Genomic DNA, 25729 nt, shown 5'->3' with positions numbered 1-25729 from the left:
AGCCCGTCACTCCACCCTGTGTCGCTCTCCCGACCCACACGCCCGTGTCAAATGTGCTGAACGGACACTTCCCCGATAAAGCCCCGTGAGATAAGTGCAGTTGCTTCCATCTCTCGTCTTACGTGGGGAGGAACGAAGGCTCAGAGACACTCTATGACTTTCTCAGGTTGCACAGCACACAGGAGCCGTTTACACAGCAAGCTAAAGCCAGCTCCACCTCATTGAAGTCCAGGTGATTTTGACACCCGAGATACAGGGCAGGAGACAGAGAAAAGAGGCATTTTCGTTCCCAAAACCCACAGAGGAGGTTCTCAAAGGCCAAGCTCAAGGTCTTCCCAGGTTGCTACCTGAGGCAGAGAGGCAGCTCCTCCCACACGAAGGGCTCCCAAAGGACAGACACCCACGGACTCCATAGATGTTCCCTGGGTGAGACCCTGGGCCCCGCCCAGCCAGAGTGACAAGCTCCCTGCTGCCTGCACTGTCACCAGAACATGCCTGCTGGCTGCTAGGGGAAGCTTTATGTGTCCGCGAGGTAGGAGGGCAGGTGGGTGGAGCTGCCAGGAGAAGAGAGGGAAGCTAGCAACCCAAAAGGGGACTGCTGAGGAGGGAGGCGGGAGCTCGCTCCCTTCCTACGCCCCGGTACACTTGTTCAGCCCGAGCACATGCGTAAAGCCACGTGGACATTTCTAGGCCTCCCATCCTCCCCAGGAGAAAGAAAATAATTTCATTTTAATGGGTCAGGGAGCTGCAAAGGCAGAGGCAGAGAGGAGTAACCTCCCAGCTAACCTGAGTCTAGTAGACTGAGTGCTGTCCACTTGGGTTACCCCTGTAGCTTGAGCCTATGCCACCTGTGGGTACACCTCAGTCTGCCAGCACCAAAGGCTTGGTCCTGGGCCTCCCCCCACTCCCAACACCTCATCCTGGGCTTGTTCATACAGGCCCTGTGTCATGTGACCATTGACACCGATGCTGAAATTTCCAAGGTTCCCAGAGATTAACTGAGTTACCCCAAAGTCTGTGCGAGCTGGAAGGCAGGCTACAGAGCCAAGGACTCCTGCAGGGGTTCCCTACATTCACGTCTTACAGATGTTTTCAGAAACAAAGTGAGAGATCTGGTCTCTGTTTCTACTCTGGTTCCTTTGGCTTTGCCTGGCAAATTTCTGGAATAGAAAAACAGCTCGGGGGGGGGGGGCGGTCATAAATTCCCACAATCTGAGCGTAGTTAGATTCTTGAGATGTGTTGAAGATAGCAAGGAGTCAGGGGAAACCATAAGAATGTCATCCATATGAAACTATGCTTGGCCCTAGTACAGAGGCACCACTGACCAGCAATCTCCATGAGGCTTTGAGAGCTGGTTATCACAGGCAGTGTGACAGAACAGGACAGTATACAGCCTTGGGCTATTCAATGGAGTATGACCTATAGACAAGAGGCCTTTGGGAAGCTGGCTGAAGGACATGGATGGACAGAAGCCAGAGGTCAGACAGCAGCCTGCCTGAAAGCTGCTCGCGTGTCGAGCTGAAACTACTCTCTGATCTTGTTCCCAGATGGCCTGAATCTTCTAGAAGAAGTGAAAGGCAACCTAGGTCTTCAAGAGCCTGGCAGAAAGCTCTAGAAGGGCAGCAATGAAAGGGAGAGTCATGGTGGTGAGCTGAGCATCACCAACTAGGAGCCATGAAGCCTCATAGATGTGTCAGATACTATCCTGGTTGCTGGGGTGGCTCACCCACCGTATCTGGCTCCTGAGCAGGACCATCATTGCCACTTTCTGTGACTCATAAAGGCAAGGCAGGGTCACCTACCACCCAGGCCTGGGATGCCTACAGCCTGCCCAGGTGTGTTTATTGTCAGTTTGCTAGCATGGCATCGCCTGGCAAGAGGGCAGGGAAACCCAACTTAAGAGTTGCCTTGGCCAGATTAGCCTGTGGCACAGTCTTGATTGTTAACTGTAGAAGGGTCTAGACCGCCATGTGTGGTGCCTCCCTGGACAGCTGGTTCTGAGCTGTGTAGAGAAGCAGGCTGGGCACGAGCCAGGGAGTGATCTAGAAAACAAGCCCCATAGCCAGCATCACTCCATAATTCCTGCTTTCTGCTCCAGCCTTGACTTCCTGCCCTGACTTCCCTCCGGAATGGAGTGTGACCTGGAAAGTGTGAGATGAAATCAACCCTTTTCTCCCTGAGTTGCTTTTGGTTGTGGTATTTATCACAGCACTACAAACGTAAACTGGGACAGAGCCCCTGATGGGTAAGACACATATGGGAGGAGAGGCCATGTGGCACCAGCAAGGGAGAGCTAAGCAGGCACAACAGACGGGCAGGTTCACTGCCTGGAGAAGGGGCAAAGCCACAGTGTCACTATGATGTTAGTATCTTTTGGCTCAGCCCGGCAGAGGCTAAGGGTTGATCTGGCAGGTTCAGATTTGTTCAGATGCGGGGACAGCAAGGGACCGTCAGGTGGTGGACAGCTGTGACTCATGACAGTCACAGGACCCTTGCTCTCACCTCACCAGCTTATCCTGGCATCCCTTTCTTCCCTCGGTATTCCAGGAGATAGGCTCAACCCCGAGCCCACCTCTGCAGGCACCGGGAATAACAATAATTCTCATTTTCCCAGATAGCCCAGGCAAACCAGTGGCGGTAAGAGCCAGCACCGCAGTAACGGTCACAGTGGATGGGAAGACGGCCATTGCAGCAGGTAAGAGCTGCCCCGAACTGCTGTGGCAGAGCTACAAGGCAAAGTCATGGTGACGTCTAGCAGGGTGGGGCTGGCTCAGCTAGAGCACCTGTCTAGCTGGCCAGAGGCCATTTCATCCCCAGCATCACACAGGAAGAAAGAATAAAGGTGCCCTGAAGATAGGGACTCTAAATTTTCCCAAGAGGAATGCTGGGGGAAGAAAGTGGATGCTTACGTCATTTTGTTTGTAAAACCATAACCTGCCCCCCCCAAAAAAAAAAATATATATATATATATCATGGAGTAAAATGCAGCCCAGAGAAGTTAAGAGACCTGTTCAAGGTCACACAGGACAGGAACAATCTAGACCTCCATCCTATCCCTAAGATATTACCTTGAGCTCTGGACCTAGACTTTCTACCTGAAACTTGGGATAACCAGGGAAGACCCTATGAGAGACAAAGAAACTGAGGCATGGAGAAGTTATTTGTCCAGAGTCCTATAAAAATAAAGGTAGAACCTGGACTCAGACCAGCTCTCTGGGACCCGGAGCCAACCCCGCTATCTAGGTTCTAAGGGGAGAGCATCCAGTGACCCCCATAAGCTTGGCCTGACTCTGCAGGTTTTTGGTGGCTAAGTCGGTCCGTGGCATCTGTGCCTTGCTGTTTGAGCCTCTGTGATCATGCCCTCCATGTTCCTCAAGAAGCTGTGCAATCCACTGGTTACAACCTGCTGGAGCTGAGGTGACAGGCACTTGTCTCATACTCCAGGGCCTGGCAAGATGGGAGGCCAGTGGGTACAAGCGTCTAGTGGGGAGGTAGAAGAGGGGAAGGTCTGAGTTTCCTTAAGGAGCATATGTGCTACCCAGAGTCAGGGTTCCTGTGTGTTCTCCTCTGAGCTGAGGGTGGTGATATGCCCACCTCAGCATCCCTAGCTGTAAGGTGCCTCCCTCTGACCCTGTAGAGGTGATGTATTGCACCCAGCAGCTCCTCACAGCACAATTCTTCCAGAGCCTGTGGCGTGCTGATCCCAGGCCAGAAGCGATACCCACTTATCTCCCTAAATTCCTCCTGTGGTTTAGTCCCAGTGGAGCTGTGGCTACCCTGCTCTGCCTGGAGGTAGCCTTTTCGGCTCTACCTTGACGACCTGGGAAAGGTCTTCCAAGTGTGAGGCCAGCCTGCTGGCTGTGCTTCCCCACACTCTCCAATTACCTGGTATAATTTTTAACTCAGAGCTGAGTTAGAGCCAGGAGGGGTTGCCATAGAAACCATGTCCCAGTGCCTCTAGTTGAACTCCTTCAGACAGTTCCCGTGACGCTCGGGGTGCACAGTTGTGACAGGGAAAGCATGAGGCGCTGGAGACCTGATGTTGTGAGTTCATCTGCATCTCCTTCTGTGTCCTCCTTTCCCTGGTCCCCGGCACAACCTCCCCGATCCTGGGACCAGCTGGGGCCTCCAGCTCTAGGAGGGATAGGTGGTGTGTCTGTTGTCCCTGGAGGCTAGGGCCTTAGATACTCTCCAGAACAGGCAGCCATGGTGCACAGTGTCTAGGCAGGGGCTGTGCCAGGCCTGACCTGCTGTCTGAAGACACTTGAGTCATGTTAGGGGTCTGGATAGACAGGAATGCTGCCCTCTGCGTGTCTCCTTGTATGAACTGGGCCTTTAGCTTCAGTAGCAATGTGTGCTGTGCTGTGTGTGCTGTGCTGTGTGTGCTGTGCTATGCTGTGTGTGCTGTGTGTGCTGTGCTGTGCTGTGTGTGCTGTGTGTGCTGTGCTGTGTGTGCTGTGTGTGCTGTGCTGTGTGTGCTGTGTGTGCTGTGCTGTGCTGTGTGTGCTGTGCTATGCTGTGTGTGCTGTGTGTGCTGTGCTGTGCTGTGTGTGCTGTGTGTGCTGTGCTGTGTGTGCTGTGTGTGCTGTGCTGTGTGTGCTGTGTGTGCTGTGCTGTGCTGTGTGTGCTGTGTGTGCTGTGTGTGCTGTGCTATGCTGTGTGTGCTGTGTGTGCTGTGCTGTGCTGTGTGTGCTGTGCTGTGTGTGCTGTGTGTGCTGTGTGTGCTGTGCTGTGTGTGCTGTGCTGTGCTGTGTGTGCTGTGTGTGCTGTGTGTGCTGTGCTATGCTGTGTGTGCTGTGTGTGCTGTGTGTGCTGTGCTGTGTGTGCTGTGCTGTGCTGTGTGTGCTGTGTGTGCTGTGCTGTGTGTGCTGTGCTGTGCTTCTTGCTCCTGCAGGGGACTTAGGGGAGAGCAGATTTATCTCTGCTATAGGGAGACTAGAGGAGGGTGACCCCGGCTCTGACCACACCTAGGAAGAGAGTCTCTTTGGCTGCATGGTTTTGTATTCCCTGGGGTTCATGTCTCCTGAGGTCTGTCCCTGCCTTAGTGAGTCGCCATTCCAAAAAAGCTCCCAAAGTGAAGGTTTCTTGTGAGTCTTTGAAGGCCCAAAGTTCAGAACCACTGGGCTAGAGGCCAGTCCTGCCCTGGAGATGATAAGGCCACAGGGAGCCAAGGTTTTCCTCCTGGGCTGGACCAGCAATCCTGAGGCCAGGCTTTCTTGCTCTCCTCTCTTCTTTGCTGCACCCCCAGCTTTCCAGTCCCCAGTTCTAGCTTCCCACAGGCTGAAGGGGCATAGTCATAAACCTACATGTGGGGTGCTTATATAGCCAGTCCTAAAAGACCAAAGTGTCAGGCATTAGTTCACTGAGACTCCAGCAACCACACACACACACACACACACACACACACACATACAAACATACACACACACATATAAATATATACATACACACACATACAAACATACACATACACACACATACAAACATACACATACACACATACAAACATATACACACATACAAACATACACACACATACAAACATACACACACACATACAAACATACACACACATATAAACATACACACACACAAACATACACACACAAACATACACATACACATACAAACATACACACACATACAAACACACACACACATACAAACACACACACACATACAAACACACACACATACAAACACACACACACACATACAAACATACACACACACATACCAACACACACACATACAAACACACACACACATACAAACATACACACACACATACAAACATACACACACATACAAACATACACACACATACAAACATACACACACACATACAAACACACACACACATACAAACATATACACACACACATACAAACACACACACACACACACACACACACACACACACAACCCCAGCGGGTGTCTAGCAGAGTCTGCTCCCGTCTGCTACACAGGCTTCACTCTGCCCCGAGGCTCACATTTGTTACTGCCAGGCAGGAACATGGATAGGTTTTAGATCCCAGCCCAGCCCTGCCCGGTGTTTACCACCCTTGTCCTGAGCCAATCATACCCAGGATGCTGCTCTCGCATTTCTTCCCAGCCCTGAGGTCCTGGATACTGGGCAGGGGCCCATCTGTCACATAGATCTCTCTGCATCAGGGTGACACAAATGGCTTGGCTGCCTGGCACAGCAGGGAGACCGGGCACCACTCTCCCAATGCCCACATCCCCTCCCACCCAATGAAGCGAGGAAATACATAGGAAAATAGTCTTTATTGGTCTTCTGAAACGACAAACCAGAAATATAATTTTGCCTTTAAAAATCTTCTGTCTCAGGCTAAAGATATCACCACTGACAACACCCTCCCTCCCCCAGGCCCTTAGAAAATCCCGGCTCTGGGATTGGCCCACCAGCCAAAAGAGGAAGGAAGACTGTGGCCCAGCCTAGAGGATCCTGTGATCCTGAACTGTGCTGCCTACCAGCCAGAGAACAACCTCGAAGGCTCTCCCAAGACTCCCAATACTCACCCCTGCTAGTGGAGTAGGTGGTAGAGGACCAGGAGGGCTGAGAGGCTGTCCTGATGCCCTCATAGGTGTATCAATAGTGCCTAAGTCTCTATCTGGCTACTACCAAGACCCTTCCCAGGGCAAGATATCAGTCTGGCATCTCCTACAGAGGTATCCAGTCTCTAAGGAGGGGACAGTTTAGAACAGAGGGCAGTGACCTTAAAAATGTGCACAGCCCAAGGGTGAGAATCTCCATACCAAATAGGACTGCAGCCATTTTTTTTTTTTTAGCTTAGATAGTCCAGGTGTGATTGCACACTCCCAGGAAACCGAGCAGAGACGATGAACCCCTGAGGGGGAAAGCTCCATCGCCAAGGACTCTAAACAGAACGTAGTCATCCTTTTCCTGTTCCTGCAGTCTGCTGGGGGTGTGTTGAAGGCAGCCAGCCTCTAGAGGACTCACTGCCTGACATCTGCTTTCCTTAAGGTGAGCCACCAATCTCAAAGCCCGACCCAGCCTTTGAGGTCAAATGACACAGATGACAGAAGAGACAGAAGCCAGGCTGCAGGAGTAGAAACTGCTGGGTGTACCTAGAACCTGGGAGGGAGGAGGCTCTCAGGCATGCCCAGGGGTCTGCAAACTGGGTTCTCAGAAGCCTGTCGTGCAGGAGAGGTGCTAGAGTTGCCATGGTAATGGGCATTTCCTCCAGCTGCATACTTTGGCCCACTTTAGAGGACCTCAAAGGATCCCTGTGTTATTGTTCAGGGCCCTACCCCTGATGACATGGGAAGACGGTAGTCAGAAATTAAAAGGGACTGTGCCCTCTAAGTTCAAGGGATAGTGGGCCTCTGCCCCAAGTTCTCATGGCCTCTGTTTCTGTGTGTGTCTGTGTGTGTGTCTCTCTCTCTCTCTCTCTCTCTCTCTCTCTCTCTCTCTGTGTGTGTGTGTGTGTGTGTGTGTGTGTGTGTGTGTGTTTGAGAGAGAGAAAAACTTTGATCTGTGGGACCATTACAGTGATGCCTTGTGTCTGACAGAAAATTACTGTAAAGCCCTGTCTCTAAACCTCACACCAGAACAAAAAGTATGGACAGAATTCATAAACCTAAAGCAATGTAGTCTGAGGGGTCTATAGCAAATAAAGGGACATAATGACATCCACCCAAGGGGGACATTATAGTCACTTTGGTTTTTCTAAGCATTGGACCCGGATCACAGGGCTGGGATGTTTACACACTGACACCAGCTGCTAAGAGCTGGACAAGCTTCACACTGCAAGGACCTAATACCATTGTGGCTTTGAAAGGAGTTATAGAAATCTACCTCTGGGTCTCCTGACCCTCCCTCCCAGGCCCTAATACAGACTGAAATGGGAATGAGCGAGAGGTAGGGAGAACCACCAGCTGTGGTAGCCCTGGGCAGGATAGAAGTGCTCAGTGCAGATGATATCTCTAGTGTAGGTTCTTTCCTCCCTGTGGCCAGAAGCCTATGGGAAGGCTCAGTGTTCCAGAGACAAGAGGACCAGAGAAGGCCTTCCATTGGAATCTTTGGCCCAAGGGAAGCTTCTGGGGAACTTGGAAAGAGATTGGGACCAGGGAGCTGAGGGAGGCAGTACCAGTGTCAGGCTGAGACAGGGCCTGTGATGGAGGGAAGGGCAGCCCTTTTGGTAGCAGTCCCATGGAGTCTCCTCGCTGTCCTACCTGGGCCAGACAGACAGCTCTCATGCCACAGAAGAGATCTGCTTCTGATCTTCATGCTCACCCTCGGGGTCCCCCATCAGTGGCTGGCGCTTCTTGAGCTCCCGGTGGTACTTGGCCATGAGAGAAGCATAGATACAGCCATAAGCAGCAGCCACCACCATCATGATGCAGACTATGCCACACACGACACCGGCGATGATCACTGTGCCGATGGCCCGTCGCACACTCACAGGCCGATACCTCTGCTTTTGAGGGCAGGCAGTGCTGGGCTCCGGCTCCGGCTCAGCCCCGGGCTTAGGTTTAGGAGGCTCTGGGCTGGCCTTGGTGCATGGTGGCCCTGGAGCATCCAGTCCAGCGGAGTTTTCATCCTCTAGCTGGGAACAGTAGTTAAACATCTCCATGGGGACCGCACGCATGTCCTTTCCCCTTAGCTCCTTGGGTAGGGTACAGGCAAGCTGGTCCAGGCGCCCCCCTGCATCCAGGGAAAAAAGAGGGGGTGAGCAAGCATCTAGAACTGGGGTGCCCTCCCCTCCCCACTATACCTCCCGTACTGCAGTCAGTCCTGATTACAGAAGAGTGAGAACAGGCAGGAACTAGCACCATAGACAAAGGACTTGGATTGCTGCATCATAGAGAAGGCCACCACTTCTGTCAAAGCCATTGAAAATGACATTACAGTTACTTTTGTTTCTCAGAGAATTCCCCCATCCATCTCATTCAAACCTGTCCCTCCAAGGTCACGCTGACCTCCAGCAATAACAGCTGGGGGCATGCTCAGGACATGGCTTTGGTACATCAAGCTATGTCCCTGCCCAGACTATACATCTATTTCTCACTGATGTCTGTGAAGCCTTGCCACTGTTTTCAACACAAGCCTTGTCCTGTGTTCCTTCTCAGAAAAAGAAGAAAAGCCAAGGCCACTGCCTCCTCTGCTCCCCACACAGGGCTTTGGTGGCTGTCAACAAGAAGTGGGCATGGCATCTCCCTGGGTTTGTCAGGTGTACCAGGAAAGAAATAGTGAGGGAGCACAGGCTGGAGACTGGCGTCGATTAGGGTGCTCAGACAGGCCACCAAACCACCTTCATGACACAGAGGGAGAGTATCTAGCTGGGTAGGGTAAGAGAGCTCCCTCTCCCAGCCCAGGTGCCTTGAGTCCAATCTCACAGAAACATCCATCTTAGCCTTGGATGCTCAGGATGCTGATGGAAACATCTAGGTTGGGTTTTGTTTTGTTCTTTAAAGAGTACAAGGCTGAAGAACAAATCTGAGAAGCTGGCTCCTGCCTGCTGCATTAAGGGCAAGACTGTGCCCTATAGCCAATGCCAGTGAGCGTGGAACCCTGACCACCTTTGGTTAGAATGACACAGAGCTTAGGGCTTAGGAGTGAGAAGGGAGTGACCTCATTTTCCTAGGCCAGAGACCCAAGGTTGAATCCTGGCTGTGTTGTCAACTGAAAAATTATTTAACCAAAGTATCTATGTCTGAATCTCCGGATTCTTTTACACGGATATCTGTCTCGTTTAGCTGCTTGACAGATTAAATTCAATAACGTGCACAAAAAAGGTCTCTGTAAACTGGAAGTTAGACAACGGCATTAATCATTTCTCCACTTAGAAAAATCAGCATCATCACAGTGACTAACATCTCAAAGCACTTTATGGTTTGTAACGTGTGTTTAATTAGTGCATCCGAGCAGCATGGAACTATTGAGCTAGCGTCTGGGTAGGAAATGAGTGAGGTAAGAGTGAGGGGAAGTACTGTGTTACTGTCAGAGTGTTAGTGCTGATTCGTTCATTCCACACACACCAAACAGCTGCCTTGTGCTGGGCTCTGACTGTGTCTTCCTGGGTGCTCTTGATGTTCTGAATATAAATGAGCAAGTGCGCAAGCCAATCAGCGCTCCACCGAACACTCCCTTTATGCTGGGCACCTTTCAAACCACCTCGTAGGCATTGCCCTATTTAATCCTCCCAATTGGCCTTTCTCCCTCTGACAGATATACCACAGAGATGTTAATTAACTTCTCAAGATCACACAGCTAGTAGGTGGCAGGGCCAAAATTCAAACAAGATCTGGCACCTTTCAACACTGTACTCATTTATGCCCCTCCCATTCCACTCCACTTCCTCTTTTCTTATTGATTGATTTTCTTTTCTGATTGATTGATTGATTTTTTAGACACAGTCTTTTGTAGTCCAGGCTGACCCTTGACCCTGGCCCAGCATTCATTTGATCAGTTCATTTGGTCGTTACAGAACTTTCTCAGGTTAAAGAAAGAGGGAGCTGGAAAGATGGCTCGGCAGGTAAGAGTACTTGCTGTTCTTGTGAGGAACCAGTTCAGTTCCCAGCACCCACATTGGGTAGCTGACAACTTCCTAATAACTTTAGTTCCAGGGGCGCTCTCTTCTGGCCTGTGTGAGTACTGCATGCATGTGACGTATGTAATACACTTGAGCACACACATACACAAAATAAACAGATAAAGCTTTTTTAAAGTTGGGGGAGAAATCAGGGATGGTGCCTCTCAGAGCCTAGTTTCAACCTAGAATACAAGGGCCAGGCTCTGACCTCACACTAAAGGGTTATCAAAAGATAGCACAGTGGTTAAAACCACTTGCTGACAGTCCTGATGGCCTGAGTTACATCCCAGGAGCCTACTTGGTGGAAGGAGAGAACAGACTCCTAAAACTGTCCTCTTGACTATCACACATGTTCTGTGGTGTGTGCACACACAGGTACTCTCAAGCAGACATGTGCAAAGAAATAATAAGTTTTCCAAAGGAAGAATAAGAAAGAAAAACTCAAACCGTTCATCTGCTCATTAATGAGCATAGCTGAGCGGCCCCTGGCCTCCACTGACTGCGGGAAGTATCGATATTTGGGGTGGGGGCTGTAGCCTTTCTTTCCCCTGACCTCATACCAGCTTCCCTCTTGCCTGTGGGGTGGTAGGGCTCACCTCTGTAAGAGAACCACTCCAGCCAGTGTTTGAACTCTCGAAGGTTGCAGTCACACTCCCACGGGTTGTCCCCAACCTGAAGCAGCTGCAGGCTTGCCAGGGGCTCAAACGTCAGCCGGTCCAGGCTCTGCAGACGATTGGAGCGAAGGGACAAGGATCGCAGTGCCAGGAGCCCATCAAAAAGCCCCTGGGGCAGCTGGGCCAGGCCGTTGATAGACAAATCCAAATGCCGAAGTAGTGGGGAGTGCTGGAGCAGGTCTCTGTCCAGGGTCCTGATGCTGTTGTTCCGAAGCTGGAGCTCTGTCAGATTGACCAGGTCCTCGAAAATGGACCGGGGGAGCTGGTCTAGAAAGTTGTTGGACAGGTCCAGACGCTGCAGGTTGGACAGGTTGGCGAATGCCCAGCTCGGCAGGGCGCTCAGCTTATTGTTCAGGAGCAAAAGGCTTTGGGTGGCGGCGGGCACATCCGGGGGTATAGTGGTGAGACCCAGGCCACTGCAGTCCACTTCCAGGCTGCGACTGTCACATGTGCAGGAGAAAGGGCAGGCAGGCAGCACCTCCACGGCACACAGAGCAATCCAGCAGGTGATCCCTAGGAAGGAGTCAGAAGAAGAGAATAACAGGCTTGGGCTCTCCTGCCTCAGTTTCCCTTTCCCAGCTCACACCCAAGTACCTTCCTGGCCTTGTCTCCTTTGGCATAAGCTACAGTCATCCCACAGGTATTTATCGACCTCACGGGAAGGTGCTCAGGTTCTTCAAAAACCCATGTTAAAGGACATCAAACTGTCACTTTTGTCAGTGGAGACAAGCCATGGAGGTTTGCAGTCCCTGCTCACTCTTTACTGCTAAGTGTCTCAGAACTTAGAAGCCCTAATGCCCCAACTATTTGTCAAATATACAGTTTTAGAATACCAGAAAAACATTTCAAAGTCTTTGAGCCACAAGGCTGGGTCCTTCCCATGGGAACCTCACCCCAACCTGAAGCCACATCACACTGAGATGTGCTTTGGGCATGAAAGGGAGGTCAAGAGTGTCCCCTGCGGCATCTTAAATGATGTCCATTTACGAGATTCTGATGTCTAAGGTGGGACCCAGGCCCAGCTAGGACCTGCATCAGAGCACTGTGATAATGCACGGGAAACCACACAGCTTACACACTAGAGGTCTGGCCAGCAGGGGCTCTGTCTGCCCTTGAACTCTGAAGCTGCTAAGCCCATCCTGTACTTTTAGCCTTAGAGGTCAAGGTAACATTCCTGGGTGGATCAAGTAACAGGATTCCTACCATGTCCTGTTTTTCCCCCAAGATCCTTCTGAGCAGAATATGTGGGTCCAGCCTGGGGGCAGCTGCTGGAAGTGAGCCCCAGGAAGCAGCCCTTTCTGATGGTGGCGCTGTAGTCAGCCCCACTTGAGAATAAGCTCACACAGTTCTGTCTCCATCGTATTAAGCAAGAGTTCCAAGAAAAGCTTCCAGATGGACACCGAGGAGGTTCAAAGCCAGTCGCTTCCCAGCTGGCCCTATTTGGATGGCCAACAGCCAACCCAACCAGGGCACCAAGATGAGACAGTCTCCAGTCTGTCTGGTGAGTGTCTGGTCATCTAACGTCCCAACAGGCAGAGTTTGAGAGGAGGACAAGACACTCTCCCTGCCCTGTGGGATTAATGACAGTGAAGAATATGCTATGAGGCTGACACCTGAGCTACTTTGTTCTTGGTGGAAAATGAGCACAACTTAGTTATACAGTCACCTGGAGACCTCTCCCTGCTACCTGAGGCCACCTGAAATGACCTCCTACTCCTCTGAGCCCATCAACAGGGTCAGCCTGCCCCATAACAAATACATGAACTCACACACGCATGCACACACACACACACACACACACACACACACACTGTTCTATGCACACACACTCTTCGTGTTTTTCTTTCAAGGAGAAGCCAAGTGTGATGCACAGATCTGTGTTTGGCACTCAGGAGGCTGAGACGAGAACACTTGTTTGAGATTAGCCTGGGCTGTGTAACAAATATCTTAAAAAAGAAAAAAAAGAAAGAAAGAAAGAAAGAAAGAGGAATGGAGGGGTGTGGAAGGAGGAAGAAAGAGAGAGAAAGGAGAGAAAAACTGAAGAGTAGAGGAGACAGGAAGGAAGGACAGGGGAGGGGGAGGAGAAGAAAGGAGAGGAGGAGAAGGGGAGTGAGAGAAGAGGAAAGGAAAGGGACCCTTTAAGAAGGACAATCAGCAGCAAGAGCCACACTCCACATGCTTTCTGGTGGCTAAACTAGAGAGAAAAAAACTCTTGCCCCTCACCTCCACCACCACCCCCATCATCAAATTCAGACTTGCACCAAAGCTCTAGTGACAAGAAAACAGAATCCTGCGTTGAGAGGTGTCAGAATGATCCCAGGAGGAAAGGGATCTGAGCCTCTGGATCAGCCATTCACTTGGTGAATAATTCAGGCCGCTCCCTGCCAGAGCAACTGGACAGAAGGGCAGGGCAGGTCAAGTGAAACAATGTCCCTTTGGCCATTTCTCACTTCTTACTGTGTAGCCGTGGGCAAACCAGCCACAGCTGACCTGGTCCCTTTGAAGAGAATGTTCACAAACAAGGCTGTGTTCACTAGCACCGTTACCTCAATGTGCTGTGTGTGGTGGGAGGGATGGATCCAGTCCCTAAGATCCCTTCTTCCCCTGCTGCACCCCAAGAACTCCCTAGTGCCTCTACAGAGCTGGGAAACTCTGCAGCATACAGATCAGCAGACAAGATGGCTGAAGCCAAAGGAAAAGATAGCTTTCATGTAGCCGAGGCTGGCTGGCAATGTAACCCTTCTGGGGCTGATTTCTCCACACATTGCAGATCCCAGTTAAAAGGAGTGAGTCTGGATGACTCTCCTGTAGAGCTCTTGGCTTGTGATGCATGGGGCAAATCCAGCCATTCAGCCTCCTTCTCCCAGCCTCTGGAAAGCCTGTGTGGACTGTCTTTACTTAACGAGGGCATGGGTCTAGGCCTCCAAAGCAAAGCCCTGGGCATCCAGGACTGTCAGACATTACGTTGTCACCCTGTCAGATACACACACCCCCCACCCCCATGCTGAGCCCATACTCACAGGAGAGCTGTCTCCACTGCAGGACAAGCTTGCTCCTCTGCTCTGGGCCACTGCCTGGTGCCAACATGGTGAAACCCACACTCTCTGCAGCTCTGAAGAGAGAGAGCCCCTCAGCACGCACTACTTGTCAGTCCTGAGAGAGAGAGAGAGAGAGAGAGAGAGAGAGAGAGAGAGAGAGAGAGAGAGAGAGAGAGATGGGTGGAGCAAAACATTTGGAGCCTGTTCCAGCCCAGGGGTCAGGAACAAGGCCTAGGTGTCTCTTTACATTCTTCACCCCCTCTCCTGTTGCTCCTGGTGCTAGGCAAAGAGAGGGTGTCAAAAGGATCAAGCAAGATGTTTACCTCCTGGGGGTGGGCTGGAAAGCACAAGAACTGCCAGCTGAGCCCCAGCTCCACCCACCCCCTACACCCCATCTTTTCCTCACTCCCCAGAGGCCTCTTTACACCCTTGTGAGCTTTAAAAATTATTTCCTTGCAATATTGCTTCCTCCCCCAGGCTTACCATACCACACGGTGAGAGAATGAAGGCGTGCGTCTCTCTTAGGTAAATGAGCGAGGTCCCTCCTGTGCCTCTCCACCTGGATGCACCAGTCCCTCCCACGGTCCCCCAATCTCCAGCTTACCATAGCTATGGGGAGGCAAGGCCAGGTCCTTCCCTTCAGTTTCTGCAGACAGGTAGGGTGTGAGTTGCTGCACCGCCCCCTGCTTCCGAGCCCACTGTCACCTTGGGGTGAGCTACTATGGAGGTCTTCTGTCAGCTGATCTGTAACTATCGCCGTCAGGGGTTCCCGCTCTTCCTGCTCTTCTGCTGCTGGCCCTGGGGAACACGAAGACCTAGAGGAGAGGGTAAAATAACTAGCAGTAGCTAAGTGTAGTCAGCAGGCTACTCTTCCAGGGGACAAGTGGGCTACTTACTTTTTCTAGGGCTTTCCACAACACAGGGTCCTCTAAAGGAGCCCGAAGCCTCCTTAGCACCCTGCTAGATGTGGTTAAGAGCTATGAAGTGGAGAGGCAGAGCCTGCACCCCGCCAGCCTCCCTCTCCCAGGATAGGCTCACACAGGGGAGGCTGTGGTATACCCCAGCTCCCTTTTAGGGCCCAAAGGGCCCCATTCTCTGGGACCACTCCAGCAGGCTACAGCTACCCAAAATGCACAGATAACATAACCAGCCTGCCAAGGTTACGTGATAAGTCAGAATAGGTCACCGGCTTCTGAGTCAGGCTGTTTACCCACTTCCTGATGGCTGTCACCCTGCAGGGGCCCTAGCCGGGGAAATCCTTGAGTGTGTACAGAGCTCCCAGACACAACCTTGAAACAGAGTGAGGTGGACCCATAGAAAGACATGCAACTCAGTGTACCATAACACACGTGCCTTCACACATGCACTCCCACACTCAAGTAGCTAGGCATGTACTGGAATACGTAGGCACATGAATGCACACCCACACACATGCGCATGCCTTGCTGGCAGTGGTCCAGCACCACCTAGATACCATCATTCAGGCAGCAGAAGGGATGCCTCATGGTCCCAGTGTAGCCCCAGCAGGGAGTCACAGGGGCACTTCCAGCCCCAAAGGAAAATCTGCTGAGAACCCTTTGAGGCAGCCTTAAAGCCAAGGCCAGTGTTTTCTTGTTATTTGGGCCCAAGGATTGATGAAGGCCCAAGCCAGCTTCAGCTCCCATGTCTGTACCCTCCCTCGGGGGACGGGACATGGAGAAGCCTCCTTCAGGTTGACCTCTACCTGACGTTCCAAGAAGGTTCTTCCTCCCATTTTGCCCCTTCAGTGCCCAGGCGCCATAAGCAAACAGTGAAGATGGGGGTGGGTGGATGGGTGGGGGCTTGTTATCTACTCAAGTAGCTGAAAGGCCTCTGGTGACTGGGATCCTCTGGAGAAAACAAGTCAGGAGTCTAGGTGAAGACACCCCCTGCTCTGTCTTGGTAGCTGACCAGTCTCATCTGACTGTCAGTGACATTCTGATCCTGGAGAGGTGTGGGGGAGGGGCGCTTCCTAGTCTTTCTACCCCAAGTCACTCACACACCTCCCAGCAAAAGACCCTTCTGCCCCTGAAAGGCAGAGACTCCTCGGGAAAGGGGTGACCTACATTGGGAGACAGAGGACAGCTGCTGCAGCAGGCACTGGCCAACTGCTGGAATAAATTAACACTCTGTGGGAGTGGGAGACAGGATGGAGTCAGAGGTCCTACTTGAAGAAAAGCTGTCCTCACTCCATCCCCACTCCCCACCCCCCACCCCCCATCTTCAGGACCAGCTCCCAAAACTAACCTGTGTTTTACCTTATCCCCAGAAACAGAGAAGGGGCAAAGCTGAGCCCAGCAGGGTCCCGGACTCAGGTTGGAGGAAGGAGCTGATAAAGCTAGGACTGGCCAACCTTAAAACCTCCCAAACCAGAAATATTCCGTTGTGACTCTGAGGGCTAATAAGATCAGCTAGCCTGGAGCCTTTAGGAATGCTAAATCTCAGGTTCCACACCCACAACAAAATCCTAGGCAATTTGGAGACATATTCACGATTGAGAAGTATAGACCAGCAGAGTCAGCCAGGGTCTAACAGCTACCCAGAAGGCCATACTGGTACAACTCTAGGTCAGGCAACTGGGGACAGCACTGGCTGCCTACAGTCAGCCTGGAGGAGCTGGGACAGAAAATGGCAGATTTAAAGGAAAAAGAAGTCCAGGGCTCACCCAGAACCTTAATTAACCTTGCCTAAGGCAGGCCAAGACAAAAGCACCAACCTGAGGGCCTCCTACAAGCCTTTAAATGGGGAGAATGCTAATGGCCACATCAAAGACCCACAGTGTTGTGTTTCTGGTTCTCATACAATTCAGTAAGGTTAGAGTCATCATCAACATCATAGGGAAACTGAGGCATGGACAAGGTTAGGCAGATGGAATGATAGCGATTGGACCCGTTTCCTGCCCACAAAATTTCTGACTCAGTTGCCCTCACAAGTTCTTGACTTAGCCCTACCCCTCAGGTAAAGGCCGACTCAGAAACAGAGACATACAGCCCTCCGTGTAGAACTTTACTGTTTACAAGGCATCGCCTCATCACTAACTATCTGAGCAAACAGCCATTCCTGTCCTCATCCTACCCATAGGTTGGAAGAAACCCAGAAACCCCTCCGGGCTGGGGATATGGTGGGGCAGTTGGGGAGGAGATGGTTGGAGCAGCAGACCCACGGCGAGGCAGGAGCAGGGGCAGGGAGAGGTTTCACGAGTTTCTGCTGGCCCAATGGCTGCCATACCAACTACTGATAGGGCATAGGGCATGGGAGCTGTTTCTCCTGGAACCCCAGCTGCCCCCTCCCACGACTTGGAACAGCCAGTCAGGCTTGCTGGAGGAACATTGAGGTTAAGATGACGGAGTGCCCCTGCCCTCCAATTTCTCCCACAGATGTAGGCCTACTCTCCCCCATGATGTGGGCTCACACTCAGCTAAAAACCAAAAACAGAAAAAAAAAAAAAAAAAAAAAAACCTCACCCCAGGCCTGAGATCCACAAGATTCCCCTGAGCTTCTTCTTAGTGCCCCTCAAATCAAGCATTTACAACATGCAGCCTGGAGTGCCCTCAGGTCCGGATCTCTGGGCCCATTCCTGTGCATTCCCAGTCTCTCCCGGGTCAAGGTGCCTGCATCCCCTCCCCCTGCATCCCCTCCCCCTGCATCCCCTCCCCCTGCATCCCCTCCCCCAGCTCTGTAACCTGCAGAGGGGAAGCAGAAAGGGTCTTCCTGGTTTGTTCTTCGGGACGCTCAAGGCTAGCAAATGGCCTGCAAGTCATCCTGTCCCATCTTAGAGGACTTCCAGGGAGTCTGGACATCTAGATGATCTAAGCAACTGAAATTCCTGGTAGCCCAGGCCCCAGGAACCTGAAGTGTTCCATGAGCTGTTGTCACCTGTCTGGCCAGGAGGCCCTTCTAGAAAATACCCCCACATCTGCCCCCTGTCAGTCACCTCTAAGTACACACTATCCAGTGAAGCAGTTTCTAAGCCCCTTCTGCTTGGAACAGCCACACACCCTTCCTCCAGGCTCCTCTCTGTACACTGCCTTCTCCCTGACAGCTTCCTGAGCCATTTCCTTTGTCAGATTCGCCCTGTCTCTGACAGAAGCCTTAGGAAGGAAACCCAACACACTCAGGGTTGCTCTGTGAAGCTAAAGAAGTCATTGAGGATTTCAACTGCCTCCCCGGGCAGGAACCAAGAAAGATCACTCACCCCACACCAAAGCCTCATCCTGCCCCCCCCAACCTTGTACACACAATCACCCATTCGAGCTCCCTCCTTTGCCACCCACCTGACTAAAGCAAGACCCTGGCAAGACCCTAGCTCTGGGTCTCAGCACTTGGAAAATGAGAACAGGGTAAGCTGGCCCTAAATGCAGACACATCCTCTAGCCAAACCTCAAAGAACACAGGTAGGGGGCTTAAGAAGCCCGCCTCTTTGCCTGCCTGGCTTAGCTTTCCCTGTCTCCCTCTTCTGGCAGAGCTGGAGCCCTCCTGCAGTGGGAAGGTGGGGGTGGGAGCGTTGGGCTCTTCTTGGCAGCTTGGAAGCTGATGTTGGATTTCCCTACCAGCTGGACTTCCCCCGCCCAGTGCCACATGCTGGCTTCTTCCCCTCCCCCCACCTGCTGTAGTTATCTAAGCTGTGGGCCTGTCAATCTGAGTCACACAAGGCAATGCCCAACAAACCCTGGCAGCCCGGTGCCAACATCCCCACCACCACCCTGGAATGCAGACAGCTGGGGGTGGGAGGCAGAGCAGCCAATCAGAGCCCAGTCCCAGACCTGCCGGCCATACAGGAATTTGAACTGCAGATTCCTGGGCAGAATCCAGCGTTATGAAATGGGCCTGGGGCTCCTGAAAACCAGCGTCCTGCTCCATCGGAGTCGGGCATCCATGCCCTTGTGGGCCAGCCAGCCAGGTGAATGTGACCTCACTGTACACTGCCCCCTATACTAAGTGCCCAGTGCTCCGAAGGCATCTGGCCCACCTGCTGCAAAAGCCATTATGCAGTAGTGGACCACCTAAACATCTCAGGTTCCTGGCTTGTCTGACCATCCAGTGTGCTAGAATCAAGGCCTGGGCTTGTAAGGAAGAACTACCAGACATCCCTCCTTCACTCCCAGCCACACCCCCACCAGGGAGGCTCCATCAGGACTGCAAAGACTATTCCAACTAGGAAGGGCTCCTTTGCACCCTTGTCCAAGGACAGCAACCCGAAGGCCAGCAAGCTCAGCAGGAGCAACTGGTATAAAGGTCCAGCCCTTGCCTCAGTCAGTGGGTCCTCCACCCTCCACCCCCACTCAAAGCCTCTCAGAATTCCAGCCTGTTTCTAACACCCGAGCTGTCTCCCCCTCCCATAGCTGCCGCTCCTCCTGCTGCAGGGACATTTCCATGCTACCCGGGGCCATCATGTGGCACCGGCACTGCTCTCCTCCCTGTCCCCTCCTCCATACCCCCTCCTTAGCAGAATACAGCTATGGCCCCAGCACTGAAGAGTCAGAGTTCTACTGCTCTGTACCTTTGGGTTACCCAGCTATCTGGCCCAGAGTGTTTCCCCCACCCCACCTCAGCAACTGCCCTGGGAAGAAAGCCCTGCTAATTGTGCAGAGACAGGTGGTCCCTAGTTCCAAAACCCAAGCCATCCTTCCTTTTGCGCCACCCTCGTTCTCTCCCAGAAGCCGCTCACAACTCACCTTTTTGCACTGGGACCTGATGCTCAGACCATGTAGCTGGACACCGGCAGTTTGGCAGGCAGAACGCGGGGATGTCCCGTCTGGTTCAGGGCAGTGGGAGACTGGACAGCGCCTGTAAAGGAGGCGGACCCGCAGGCTGAGCTGCGGCTGCCGGGGAGGGGGCTGCGGGGTCAACGACAAACTGAAGCGAAAGAGGGAGGGCGGGAGGAAGACAGACCGAAGAGGGGGAGAGGCAGCAGGATCAGAGCGCGCGTGCTCAACAGCAAGCAAGCGAAGGGAGGAGAGCGCGCAGCGGAGTGACAGCTGGGGCGCATCTGCGATGGCGGGCGCGCGCGCGCGCGCACACAGGCCTCCGAAGCTCTGTGGCAGCAGGAGAACGTTTGTGGGTGAATCTCCACTGCCCAAGACTAGAGGTACCCTTGTCTCCTCTCACCTCCCAGCACTCCTGCAAGCGATCATCTCTGTCCGTTTGGAGGGCAGGACCTTCCAAAGGGTACTGGACCCAGACGGACCACAGCCTGCTGACTGTCCTAGATCTTAGACCTGGAACACTGGGTCTGTCTCCTATGTTAAACCCCAGTTGTGATCAGGAAAAGCCAGCCCCTTAAAGGCTGAGTTCTCTTGCGAGAGGAACACTGAGGGTCCTCAGAGGACCCTTTAGACAAGGGCTGTCTCTAGATGTGACCACCCTTGGCCAGGACTATTTGGGAGAGTGGAGTGTCAGAGCAGGCAGCTGCATCCTGGACCATGCACCTCCGTGCCCACAGGAAAATGAAAGAACTGGCCTGGCTGGTCCAAAGGATGGGTCAGAAAGCCGAATCCATGAGTGGAAAGGCCTCTCTCCCAGTCAAGACAAAGCAAGTGTAAAGAATTGCCACTCAGCCCATCCCCATAGAGAGTGTTCCTTCCAAAGCTTGACTGAGCCAGAGGCTAAGCCAAAAGAGAAGCCGGCCTTCCCAGCCTGCAACGTGAATCCTGCCTCCTTCCTTTACATCCCTCCTGTCCAGTGAATGGTCTAGCTTGTAGCTAACACAGCACGAATATGTATCCCAGGGTCCTTCCTCTATGTTACATTCAGAGCTAGGGCTGAAGGCTCGGAGCACCTTGATTCAGGACTGCAATCCAACAGAGCTGAGAGAGTAGAGTCCCCATCCTCTCTGAAGACCCCTGTGCGTGCCCTTCCATCAAGGTGACCAGCCACTCCCCTAACACACTCCCACCTCCTGCTTCAAGAAATCAGGCCCCTCAGGAGCACAGTGACCTCTGCCCATGGTGTCTACCCCTGCCTTAAAAACTCAGCTTTGGAAGGTGGGAGTGTGAGGCAAGATAGCTCTCCTTGCAGGTAACAGCACTAGTCATCAACCCTAATAGCCTGGGGTCACTCCCCAGAACCCACATGGTAGAGACTCCCACAGACTGTTCTTGGGATGAACACACACACACACACACACACAAAATTAACAGCAACACCCCAACATCCCCTCCGCAGGGATGTTTTCTCTGTGCCACCTTATAGTTCTGTTCACAGAAAAATTTGTGTGGTAGCTTTTTGTCCTGTATTGTGAGCTGCTTGGGGGTAACTCACCTTACCTTTCCCTATCACCCACACCTCTATGCCCTCCTGTTGGTTACGTCTGCATTTTCACTTCTCAAGTAGTTAGCAGCTAAGCAGTTATCCCTTGCTGAGTTCTCACAGAGCAGGCAGGTGAGCTGAGCCCTGCAGTGGCCTCCACCCTGGACTCCTATGATCCTGGTTCTGGCAGAGTACCTGCCATGGGCACAGCTAACAGCTGCAGAAATCAGGTCCCTCCCCCACGGTCTCTGTTTAGCCAATCAGGGGTCAAGAAGGATCAACACGGGTACAGAGGCCAGCAGGGAAAAGTTTGGTGCTCCAGAAGGGTAATGTGTGTGTGTGTGTGTGTGTGTGTGTGTGTGTGTGTGTGTGTGTGTGTGTGTGTGTGTACACATGCCTGCTTGTGTGTGCTTTGCTTTGCCATACCTGATGACAAAATAGCACCATAGATCAAGGAAGAATGCCCTGTGAAGGCTCCAGCTGCCTGTGGTCTTACTGAGGTGCACTGTCAGGCTATGAACCCAGCGGAGAGGACACCAAAGTACTGGGGGCTTGGGGGAAGACACAAGGTCCCTGTGGAGGGACCGCAGGACTGGAAGGCAGCCTGCGGCAGCAAGAACAGAGACAGGGAAGGTCACCTGTGGCAGGTAGAAAGACATCTGAGACGTACCCTTCATCCATGGCAGGTTCCTCACAAACAAAGTCAAGGTCTAAGATGGGAATCAGTCAGACCCAACCATAAGGAAAGCTCTCTGGACTACCCCAGGAAAGCCGCTCAGCGAGGCTTCCTACCCCTTGCCTCTCCCCATCAAAAATTCTGGGCAGATGCAGCCACACAACAGGTAGCAGGAGGTGACTCAGGAACTGTCTTCCCAGGCACTTAGGTGAATCACCAAGTACCTCTGGTCCCTAGAGTTTACCACAGCAATAGAACAGGCTGAGCTCTGTGAGTGTGCTTGGGGAAAGACCAATGCCTGGGATAAGAGCTTTCAGCATGGCAGATCCCTGGCTGAGACTCCTGTGCCCCTTGCTTTCTTCCCGAGTCTTGCCCTTCTTACCAGAGGAAGGTCTACTTTTTTTCTCACTTAAATCTCTCGTTTCCCAATGGATTGCTAAAGGGCTGGGGCACAGAGATAAATCTCTTAGGTGGCAGGTCACTCTGAGTGATGAAATGACACTCCATGGGGGAGGAGGAGTCTGAGAAGGTCTGAACGTGAGCAGACAGGGAAGTGGGGTCACCTATGAACCTGACACATTTATATACTTAGCTCAAGAAACAGTTAACTGAGCCCTGTTTTGTGACAGTGTGCCTCTAGATCTAGAATCAGAGTTCGGTCTGCTTGCCCTCTGTGAACCCCACTCTACCCCACAGGGTGAGACATCAGCTACATAAATCTCATCGCACAGAAAATAAAACAGCAATGAGAAGGGGGAGGGGAGAGGAGGGAGGGGAGGAGACAGTGGGAGTGAGGGAGAAAGGGAGAGAGAACAAATGATGAAGAAGAGAGGGGAGGGAGAGAGGATAGAGAGAGGTGAACGGGGGGGGGGGAGGGGAGAGAGAGCAAATATTGATGGACACAGCTGCTTTATCCAGGGAGGTCAAAGAAGTCTCTGCCAGGTGATGAGGTTTGAGCTGGTTTTACAGAGTTGAGATCTGATTATAGCAGCCAGCCCTGTAGAGCTCTGGGGTAAGAGCAGTCCAGAAAGAGGCTAGTGACGTGATCCCCTGAAGTAGAATGAACTGACCTGTTTGGGGAAGACAGTGATTCAGGCTGAAGCAAGGCTGCCTCGTGAGTTTGCAGGGATCTAAATTCTGCTCTAAACGGGAAGGTTGGGTGGGGGTCAAGTAAACAAGTGGTAGTCATATGGAGAAAGCCCAGGGGAGGACACTGGAACCCTCAAAGCACATTGCGAGAGAAGGCTTGGCGGTCACAGCAGAGACGAGCAGTATGTAATCATTTTGGCATGGAGACCTGAAACCAAGGTCTTCAGAACCGAGGTGAACCAAGAAATGACTACCGTGGGAAGAATGAGCCTTGCATGGCAGACAGTGCAAGGAAATTAGCCTCCGGGTAGAGGGTGGGCTCAGCTTCTGAACATTCTGGAAATGGCTGTGGTTGCTCACAGTGATGTAGCACCTCAGGAGGCTACTGGAATACACCGAATTCTGAAGTGGGTAGACAGCTGGCCTCGTAGGAACTGGGTCTGAAACTGCTGCTAGCCTGCCCTTCACCCTACCCTCATTTCTACCCAAGGAGCTCAAAGCCTGACTTTCACTGAGGTGGAGTCAAACCCTACCTTCTCCAGACATCCCCATTAGCGTTGTTGACGTCTTCTCCATCTTGGAACTTGCATGGTCCCACGGGCCCCACCCTGAGCCACTGAACTCCATTCTAGAAGGAATCTTGGACCCTTTGACTACTGGAGCAAGGATGAAGTTATAAGCTTCCTTCCATTCCAAGGGGTCGACTGTCCTCAACATCAGCACTGCCACCCACTACTTGTGCTTAGAAGCAGGAAGTGTTTCTGCAGGTCAAGGAACTCTGTGTATAGTGAGCACTAGGTGAGAAAGGAAGAACAGGGCCTGCACCCTCAGAGAAGAAAGTGAAAGATGAAAGCCACCACACTTGCTGGAACAGAACACTTGCCCCTCTTGAGATGGTGTGCCATATCTGCATTTCTTGTCGTAGATCAACCTACCTACCTACCTACCCACCTATCTACCCACCACCTACCTACCCACCTAGCCACCTACCTACCTACCCACACACCTACCTACCTACCCACCTACCTACCCACCCACCTACCTACCCACCCACCTACCTACTTACCCACCCCCCTACCTACCCACCTACCCACCCCCCTACCTACCCACCCACCTACCTACCTACCCACCTACCTACCCACCCACCTACCTACCCACCCACCTACCTACTTACCCACCAACCTACCTACCCACCTACCTACCTACCTACCTACACACCCACCCATCTACCTACCTACCCACCTACCCACCTACCCACCTACCTACTCACCTACTTACCTACCTACCTACCTACCCACCTACCTACCTACCCACCAACCTACCTAACCACCTACCTACCCACCCACCTACCTACCTACCTACCCACCCACCTACCCACTTACCCACCCACCTACCTACCCACCCACCTACCTACCTACCCACCCACCCACCTACCCACTTACCCACCCACCTACCTACCCACCCACCAACCTATCTACCTACCCACCTACCTACCTACCCACCCACCTACGGACCTACCCACCTACCTACCCACCCACCTACCTGTCTACCTACCCACCTACCTACCTACCCACCCACCTACCTACCTACCCACCTACCTACCCACCCACCTACCTACCCACCTACCCACCTACCTACCCACCTACCCACCCACCTACCTACCCACCTACCTACCTACCTACCCACCCACCCACCTACCCACCTACCTACCTACCTACCGACCTACCTACCCACCCACCCACCTACCTACCTACCTACCCACCTACCTACCTACCCACCTACCTACCTACCTACCCACCTACCTACCCACCCACCTATCTACCCACCCACCTACCTACCTACCCACCTACCTATTCACCTACCCACCTACCTACCTACCTACCCACCCACCTACCTATCCACCTACCCACCTACCTACCCACCCACCTACCTGTCTACCTACCCACCTACCTACCTACCCACCCACCTACCTACCTACCCACCTACCTACCCACCCACCTACCTGTCTACCTACCCACCTACCTACCCACCCACCTACCTACCTACCCACCTACCTACCCACCCACCTATCTACCCACGCACCTACCTACCTACCCACCTACCTACCCACCTACCCACCTACCTACCTACCTACCTACCCACCCACCTACCTTTCTACCTACCTACCCACTTACCTACCTACCTACCCACCCACCCACCTACCTACCTACCTACCCACCTACCTACCTACCTACCTACCCACCTACCTACCTACCTACCTACCTACCTACCTACCCACCTACCTACCCACCTACCCACCTACCTACCTACCCACCTACCCACCTACCTACCTACCTACCTACCCACCCACCTACCTATCTACCTACCTACCCACTTACCTACCTACCTACCACCTACCCACCTAC

General features: G+C 52.6%; 2 protein-coding genes across 2 annotated transcripts in view; one reads left to right on the top strand and one right to left on the bottom strand.

Annotated features, from left to right (window-relative positions):
• The window catches only part of CACNA2D4 (calcium voltage-gated channel auxiliary subunit alpha2delta 4), a gene marked incomplete at both ends in the record, with an annotated part of 113907 nt that overhangs the window by 72485 nt on the left and 15693 nt on the right, over positions 1-25729 (top strand). The window contains one exon of the mRNA XM_080914776.1: positions 2616-2696. Coding sequence (XP_080770902.1) covers positions 2616-2696 — 81 coding nt within the window. The remainder of the gene's footprint in view (positions 1-2615; positions 2697-25729) is intronic.
• LRTM2 (leucine rich repeats and transmembrane domains 2) lies at positions 8242-14342 on the bottom strand (the record flags this gene model as incomplete). Its single annotated transcript, XM_080914777.1, has 3 exons — positions 8242-8693; positions 11178-11768; positions 14276-14342. 3 exons carry the CDS (start codon positions 14340-14342, stop codon positions 8242-8244), a joined length of 1110 nt encoding a protein of 369 aa, XP_080770903.1.

This window comes from Micromys minutus (assembly GCF_963924665.1).
Source record: "Micromys minutus genome assembly, chromosome: 3".
Lineage (NCBI taxonomy): Eukaryota > Metazoa > Chordata > Mammalia > Rodentia > Muridae > Micromys > Micromys minutus.
This window is presented reverse-complemented; position numbering and strand designations above follow the sequence as displayed.